The 8,811-nt window shown below is 45.4% G+C and overlaps 2 protein-coding genes across 2 annotated transcripts; both read left to right on the top strand.

The window, feature by feature from the left end:
• Window positions 1–1,250: 1,250 nt before the first annotated feature.
• LOC111694139 lies at window positions 1,251–2,706 on the top strand. The gene is made up of 2 exons (XM_023461028.1): window positions 1,251–1,357; window positions 2,220–2,706. The coding sequence occupies exons 1-2, from the start codon at window positions 1,251–1,253 to the stop codon at window positions 2,704–2,706; spliced, it is 594 nt and encodes a 197-aa protein (XP_023316796.1).
• Window positions 2,707–3,008: 302 nt separating this feature from the next.
• LOC106654274 lies at window positions 3,009–8,291 on the top strand. Its single transcript, XM_014374068.2, has one exon. The coding sequence runs from the start codon at window positions 3,009–3,011 to the stop codon at window positions 8,289–8,291; it is 5,283 nt and encodes a 1,760-aa protein (XP_014229554.2).
• The last annotated feature ends 520 nt before the right edge of the window (window positions 8,292–8,811 follow it).

Raw genomic sequence — 8,811 nt, 5'->3', positions numbered from 1 at the left:
TCATTATATATGAAGTTACGTATTATTATAATAACATTTTTACATTTACATTTTTTACGTTATTTTAAGAGAGGATAACTTGAAAATTGTTTTTTTTATAATTTTCTCAGAAACGTTCGATATTGGGTATGAGAAAATGAAACTGAGCGAGAACACGTCCGAAGTCGACGAGAAATTCGAGGAATTGCAAAATCCTACATCAAGACATGATCGGCACGTGATGAAACTTACGAGTGACTCTGAAGAAAATGTTGGTGGAAATCAAAGCATGACGGAATTCCTCGCTGCTCCGACACCACCAAGAAATAGTTCAAGTGAGAATAAGTTATCTTTTCAATAATGTTTAATCAAGTAATTCAGTAATTAATAAAAAATTTAAATTGACATTCTGTTTTCCCGAAAAGTTGGAGTTACTGGAACTCCTCTAGAAGTTACTCAAAACGTTAACATGCATTTGTCTTCATCATCGGTTTCCAATGGAATACTGCACGAGAATGTCCGTGGACACTTGAATTCAACTCCAATTCAAAAGGACCTTGACGATGCCTCTCGACGTTTGAATCGAACTTCAACTTCATATAAACCTTCTCAAAATACAACTTCAAAGGAAAACGAAGAAAGAAGCTTGAACATGATTAGTGAGTAGATTTATTTAGAACTTTATATGAATAAAAATTTATTCTGAAAATTTTTCTGTTTTTTTAGACTTACTACAAGAGGTTTTATTAAACCAAAATAGGATGGAGCTCAATATGCAAAGGCTACAGGAAAATCGAGTTGCAGACTGCCAAATGGACATGATGACAATTGATTCCTTCGACAAAAACCTTCCCTTACAAAATATAGATGCCTTCGATTTATTTGAGAGGGAGATAGCCACGAGAGAGTACTATTTGGCACAATGTGTAATAATTATTACGTTTTATTTTGCAGTTTCATAAATAATTTTATTGAGCTATTGTTGAATTAAAATTTTCTTCTTCATTTTTTCTTTACAGCGCAATTACTTGAGAGGCTTTGGAGCACCCACTGGACACTTATACTACTCGAGGAGTACTTAAAGCACTGATGACTGATGAATTAGCAATGAAATTTAGCTTCAAAGGAAAAAAGCGTGGAAGAATACAAAAAAGGGCAATAGTTAAAACGCACGTCTACAAAAGACTGGTGGAAATAGGTAATAATTTTGCAATGTTATTAAAATTAAAAGATAATCATCGTTTTTTCTATTTGCAATTGTCCAGGCAAAAATGCCAAACTACACCAGAACCGAAATTAAAGTTACTACACAAGCCTGGTTGAAAGAAGCAAAAAAACGAGTAGGCAGAGCAATTGCCGGTCAAGTGCCAGCTGATGAGTAAGTGACTGTGAGACGTTACTCCGGATGGCTTTCGCTAATTTTACATTTGGTGACAGCAATAACAAAGCCCTTTTTATACTGTTGTACTATATGTGTTGTTGATAGTGCTTTGGTATTTTTAATATACATGCTAAGTTTTAATGCTCATTTAAAAAGCTTTTTTTACAAATCATTCCGAAGCTCCGAAAAAAGCAAAGTACAACTTGATATTTTTTACAGTTTTCAATTCAACTTTAAAACAATCTTATCATAAATAATAATTTACTTTTACAATAAACATTCTTAAAGTATATTTGAAAGTTTTTCCAAACGCATCGTTGTGCATGAGACTGCTATGTCGAACAAATGAAACGTTGAGTGATTCTTGTACATGTAAAATTATATTTAAAAAAAATTATTTCAATAATTCCCAACGCAGAGCTGTTAAATAAAATTTTACATTAAATCACATAGTAATAATAATCTATGAGCTATGTTTCATTGCTTTCTTCTATTTACAAAGTTTATTTTGTTGCTCATTTATGAATGCGATTGTGGATATACTTTGGCTATAAATATAGTGTATTAAGGGGAGTCATACACCAATTGGTTCTTATTGGGCATTTTTGTGATATACATCACAGTTTGATGTCAACCTATGTTTTCAACATCAATTTGGCATCTTTGGACCCTACAAAATGTGGAAAAAAGTGTCAGAATAGACCTCTGCGTCTAAAAATAGCTTATTTTTGCTATTTTAGGATTTTGGCACTGTGCGCAAGGTTCAGACCAGAGTTTTTGAAGTACAGACCTCTAGTACGTCTCAAAATCTTCATAAAATTACTCTTTATGGGCTGAGTTTTCTAGAATTTTGATTTAGNCTCAATTCGCGGCCATTGCAAGCGATCAATGACGATCCAACGGATCTCACGGCGCTGACACCCGCGCACTTTCTCATTGGCACCGCAACATGTACCATACCTGAACCGTCGACGCTCGATTTGTCCATCTCCGGACTTTCTCGGCTACAGATGCTGAGAAATATGTATGAGCATTTTTGGACGAGATGGTCCTCGGAATATCTGCAGGCGCTACAACATCGACCAAAGTGGCAGAAGAGCAACACCCAGATTCGCGTCGGACAGTTATGCGTGATCCGATCGGAATTGACGCCGCCGTGCAAATGGGCCCTCGCACGCATAACTCAAGTTCACCCTGGAAAGGATGGCCTGGTACGAGTGGTATCAGTGAAAACTGCCACGTCTGTATTCAAAAGACCTGTCACCAAACTTAGCATTCTACCACCAGCAGAAGATGATTCGCCTAATATCGGCGAAGGCGGGCGGAATGTTCCGGATTGTGAATGAATCGACGAGGCAAACACCGTTTAAATTGTAAATAATGTAAATAGTACCGTTAGTTTTAAGTTTTGTTATTGTAGTATGTAAGAGTTATTGTAGTATATAAGTCAGTCGTCAAGAGAACGCTCAACTGGTAGTCTCGTGTTCAAATATCAATAAAGTAGTAACGGTTTATTCTCAACTCAGAGTTTCTTTCGAAAGTCGATCAATTTTCCCTTCATCTCCTCGCATCATCTCGAACATTTTGGTCCTTCGGAGTCGAATTTATTTCAAGAGTGAACTATCAAGTATCAGCGGTTATCGAAATTATGTCCAGCTTTAAGGATCTTGTTGAAGAGCAACAAGAGGCCCTCGACTTATTGTCCAGAGCGTTCATCAATCTTAAGAAGAAGGGTCCGGCTACGCTGGGTGCAATCGAAGTCCGACGAAAGAATTTAGCGACAAAGTGGAATGACATCGTCGAGAGGCATAATGAAATAGTGGGTCTAGCTAGTGGAGCTGATTTGAAGGATCCGTATTTCAAGGAAAACTTCTTCGAAAACGCCGAAGAGGTATTTATGGACGAAGAGGCGAAGTTTGTCGACGAGGAGTTGGCGATAAAAAGAGCGGACAGGGAGACGACGTCGGGCCACGAGCAGAACGGGTCGGAGCGTTGTGCCGTGGGACCGACTCGCAATCGCAAGCTACCAACGTTGCAGCTGCCGACTTTTTCCGGTAAATATGCGGATTGGAAACCGTATAAGGATTTGTTTCAGGCAATTATGAACGATGCCACCGATATAACCGACGTCGAGCGATTTTATTATTTGAAGTCAAGCCTGACTGAAGATGCCGCCAAAACTATCAAGAATCTGGCCGTTACAGAAGAAAATTACAAACGAGCTTGGGATCGCCTAGTGTCACATTATGACAACAAGAGAGCGCTCGTTCATTCAGCATTGAGCGAGCTATTTACAATATCGCCATTGAACAAGGAATCCTCAAAGGCGCTGCGGGCGCTGCGAGACCGGACGAATGAAGTCGTTGAGACTTTGGAAGCGCTCGGACGGCCGATACGATGTGATGACGTATTAGTTTTCATGACGGTACAGCGACTCGACCCCAACACCAGCCGGGATTGGCAGACTAGTCGAGCAAGTACTACCGAGCCGCCGAGCTATGAAGATTTGGATAGCTTTCTCAAGACCCGAGTAGAAGCGTTGGAGTTCGTCGAGATGCCAAAGGCTACGGCGGATCAAGGATTACCAGGAAAAAGTAGCGGAACTTCAGCCAACTCAAGATCGGGCACAAATCAGGCACGTGTATCGGCGCATACAGCCTCATCGCAACCCTCAAGAACGGATAACCAGTGCACGTATTGCAAGCACGAGCACTACATCGCAGCGTGCGACAGCTTTCGCGCGTTGGAGCTTGGACAGCGTAAGGCTTTCGTGCAGCGAAATAAACTGTGCTTCAACTGTTTGGGTCATCACCTCATGCGTGACTGCCGCTCTAATAAAAGCTGCAAAAGATGCCAGGAACGTCATCACTCATTGCTGCATATGGGCAACTCTCAGGCGACGGCGGACGCGTCTGGACCGCTGGACGCAACTCAGGACATATCTGTCAATGCGCATATCGCACGTCGTGGGCCTCGTCGCTCGATGCTACTGGCCACGGCGCGAATCATCGTTTCGGCCTCTCAACGTACAATGGAAGTACGTGCCCTCATCGACCCGTGCTCTGAAGCAACATTTATTTCGGAGGCACTCGCGCAGCAACTGCGCATATCACGGCAAAAGGCACTGGTCCCGGTAACCGGAGTTGGCGGTGCGCGATGTGCGACTGCCAAGTATCAAGCATTGATTTCAATTCGACCGCACTTCGATAATGGAAAGGAGTGGACGGTTCAAGCGTTGATTTTAACGCATTTATCGGACTACGTCACACCACAATACGAGCTTTTTCATCAACTAGACTTTGCCGCTGGACTGAAACTCGCAGATTACAACATCAAAGCAGCGGACAAAGTAGATGTCATCATCGGTGCTGATCTGTTCCCTGCGCTGATCAAAGGAGGACTCCGTAAAAGAGCAGATTCGACTCTCATCGCACAGGCGACGGAGCTGGGTTGGATTTTAACCGGAGCTACCGACGCTCGACCTACTGCGGCGCAGAAGTCACCCACGATCGCCAGTCACACGATCGGAGTGGATACGGAGCTGCACGAGCTCATGGAAAGATTTTGGCAGCAGGAGGATGTTGCACCTGTAAGTACTGCTTTTACGAAAGAGGAACAAGAATGTGAAGAGCATTTCGTCGCGACACATCGACGAGACGAGCATGGTCGATATATCGTTCGACTGCCGTTCAAGGGAGATGCAGCCAAGCTCGGGGACTCGAGATTGGTCGCGCAACGAACGCTGCAGCGAATGGAGCGACGCTTTGCTCAGCAACCGCAATTGGGTCAGATGTACGAAGATTTCATGTCCGAATATACATCGCTCAATCATATGAGCGAACTGCGTGTAGCCAATGAAGCAGCTTGTGAGCAATTTTATCTACCACATCATGGAGTTTTGAAGCAGAGCGGAGACAAGTCCAAACTGCGAGTCGTTTTCAATGGGTCAGTCAAGGTGGATAATGGCGCGACTTTGAACGATTGTCTGCACGTCGGACCTAAGTTGCAGACTGAGATTTTCGACATCATGCTGCGTTGGCGTAAGCTCCGATACGTCTTCTCGGCAGATATAGAGAAAATGTACCGCCAAATACTAGTCGATGAGCGTGATCGTCGATTTCAACAAATCTATTGGAGGCAAGCGCCGACGGAGGAAATGAAGACGTACCAACTTAATACAATTACCTACGGGCTTGCAAGCTCGCCATATCAGGCAATCCGGGTCCTGCAGCAATTGGCGAGTGACGAATCGGCGAGATACCCTGCGGCCTCAAGAGTTCTCAAAAATAGTGCGTATATGGATGATATACTTACAGGAGCCGACTCGCTGGAGGATGCTCGCGAATTGCAGCGCGAGCTTGCGGATCTTCTTATGGCGGGCGGATTTCCCTTGAGCAAGTGGTGCGCCAACCACCCCAGCTTATTGGAGTCATTTCCTCCCGAGAAATTAGCGGGCGCTCGAGAATACAATTGGAATGCAGGTGAGGCGGTAAGCATGCTGGGAATATCGTGGCAACCGCACGAGGATTGTTTTCGTTTCACCATTGCTGATCCGCCAACGGAGAACATAACGAAGAGAAAAGCGCTATCATTTATTGGACAGCTGTACGACCCGCTCGGGTGGATATCGCCACTGACTATCCAGTACAAGATTTTTTTACAGCGCCTTTGGACTTTAGGTTTGTCCTGGGACGATCCACTTCCGGCGCACTTGCAAGCATTGTGGCAATCACTTGTCAAGGACCTACAGAACCTCACTCAAGTCTGTATACCTCGATGGATAGGACTATCACCGACTCCAGGCACTGTCTTGGAACTTCACGGATTCGCTGACGCGTCAGAACGGGCCTATGGTGCTGTAATTTATGTACGAACAGCGATCGACGACGTTAGTTCTCGCTGCACCATCCTTACATCGAAAACAAAAGTCGCACCTTTGAAACAAGTTTCGCTGCCACGACTGGAGCTCTGCGCGGCCCATATGCTCGTGCAACTGATGAGGCGAGTCGTCGATACGATGTCGATGGTCGACGTTCCGGTGCACTTGTGGTCTGATTCGACCATTGCACTGGCCTGGATACGTGGACATCCAACGCAGTGGAAGACATACGTGGCCAATCGAGTGTCGGACATCCAGACGACGCTGCCTCAAGCCTCTTGGCACCACATCGCGGGTACGCAGAACCCCGCTGATATCGCCTCGCGCGGAGCACCGGTGGAAGCTTTGTGTTCACCCTCACTTTGGATGGACGGACCGGACATAATAACGAGCTCGGGCGACCCATGGCCTCGAGACATGAACGAAGAATTGCCGAACACAGAGCTTGAATGCAGACCGATTGCGGTGCATATCGCCAGCCGCGGGCCGGAGGAGAGTGAAATGCTGAAGAGATACTCCAGTCTCAATCGTCTGCTGCGCGTTACAGCGAGATGTATGGAATTTGTGGCGCGCTTGCGAGAGAGAAGAAAAAGAAAATCGCGAAGGCTCAGGTCAGGTGAGACGCTGGAGCTGACCCCAGCTCAGATAGACAGCGCGCTCAAGCTCTGGACTCGGCAGGTGCAGGAACTTCATTTTTCTAAGGAAATCGAGTCGTTACGGAGGTCTGTGCCCTTGTCGAGAAAAAGTGCACTGTTACGGCTGCACCCGATTCTCGATGAAGAGGGCCTACTGCGGCTGGGAGGTCGACTGCAGAATTCGTTGCTGCATTATGATGAGAAGCATCCGTACATACTCCCCAGTACATCGTTCCTTTCACTGTTGTTGGCTCGCGACGCGCACGACAGAACACTACATGGAGGAACGCAGCTCACATTGAGTTATTTGCGACGTCGCTTCTGGATTACTCAAGGTCGCGCGCTCGTTAAACGAGTAATAGGTCGCTGTATACGATGTTGGCGATATAGAGCGACTCCAACGAGTCAGCTCATGGGTGATCTCCCTGCCCTCCGAGTGCAACAGAGCCGACCGTTTCTTCACACCGGAGTCGACTATGCTGGCCCGATTAACATTAAGTGTTCCAGAGGTAGAGGAAAGGCTACTTTCAAGGGCTATATCGCCGTCTTTGTATGTTTGGCTACGCGTGCAGTTCACCTGGAAGTGGCATCTGGTTACTCGGCGCGTGATTTTTTGATGGTGTACCGGCGCTTCGTGGCTCGTCGAGGTATTTGTGCCACTCTCTCAAGTGACTGCGGAACGAATTTCATTGGCGCCGACCGAGAGCTTCGTGAGTTATTTGCCCAGGCACAGAAGCAGCCGAAAAAACTGGCACGCATGCTGAGTAACGAGGGCACGGAGTGGCGTTTTAATCCACCAGCAGCACCACACTTTGGAGGGATCTGGGAGGCAGCGGTCAAAAGCACGAAATTCCATCTCAAGAGGATAATAGGCGATACGCGTCTAACATTTGAAGAATTTTCCACTCTTCTTGCTCAAATAGAGGCGTGTCTCAATTCGCGGCCATTGCAAGCGATCAATGACGATCCAACGGATCTCACGGCGCTGACACCCGCGCACTTTCTCATTGGCACCGCAACATGTACCATACCTGAACCGTCGACGCTCGATTTGTCCATCTCCGGACTTTCTCGGCTACAGATGCTGAAAAATATGTATGAGCATTTTTGGACGAGATGGTCCTCGGAATATCTGCAGGCGCTACAACATCGACCAAAGTGGCAGAAGAGCAACACCCAGATTCGTGTCGGACAGTTATGCGTGATCCGATCGGAACTGACGCCGCCGTGCAAATGGGCCCTCGCACGCATAACTCAAGTTCACCCTGGAAAGGATGGCCTGGTACGAGTGGTATCAGTGAAAACTGCCACGTCTGTATTCAAAAGACCTGTCACCAAACTTAGCATTCTACCACCAGCAGAAGATGATTCGCCTAATATCGGCGAAGGTGGGCGGAATGTTCCGGATTGTGAATGAATCGACGAGGCAAACACCGTTTAAATTGTAAATAATGTAAATAGTACCGTTAGTTTTAAGTTTTGTTATTGTAGTACATAAGAGTTATTGTAGTATATAAGTCAGTCGCGTAGAGAATGCTCAGCTGGCAACAGCCAAGGCCTAGCCAAAGTCTCGTGTTCAAATATCAATAAAGTAGTAACGGTTTATTCTCAACTCAGAGTTTCTTTCGAAAGGTGATCAATTTCCCCTTCATCTCCTCTCATCATCTCGAACAATTTCAAATGTCCTTTCCAATAATAAAACATGCTGTAATCTAAAGTATATTTTAACTATATCACTTGTNACAGCCAAGGCCTAGCCAAAGTCTCGTGTTCAAATATCAATAAAGTAGTAACGGTTTATTCTCAACTCAGAGTTTCTTTCGAAAGGTGATCAATTTCCCCTTCATCTCCTCTCATCATCTCGAACATTTTGGTCCTTCGGAGTCGAATTTATTTCAAGAGTGAACTATCAAGTATCAGCGGTTATCGAAATTATG

Source organism: Trichogramma pretiosum, unplaced genomic scaffold, assembly GCF_000599845.2.
Source record: "Trichogramma pretiosum strain Unisexual culture from Peru unplaced genomic scaffold, Tpre_2.0 scaffold139, whole genome shotgun sequence".
Lineage (NCBI taxonomy): Eukaryota > Metazoa > Arthropoda > Insecta > Hymenoptera > Trichogrammatidae > Trichogramma > Trichogramma pretiosum.
This window is presented reverse-complemented; position numbering and strand designations above follow the sequence as displayed.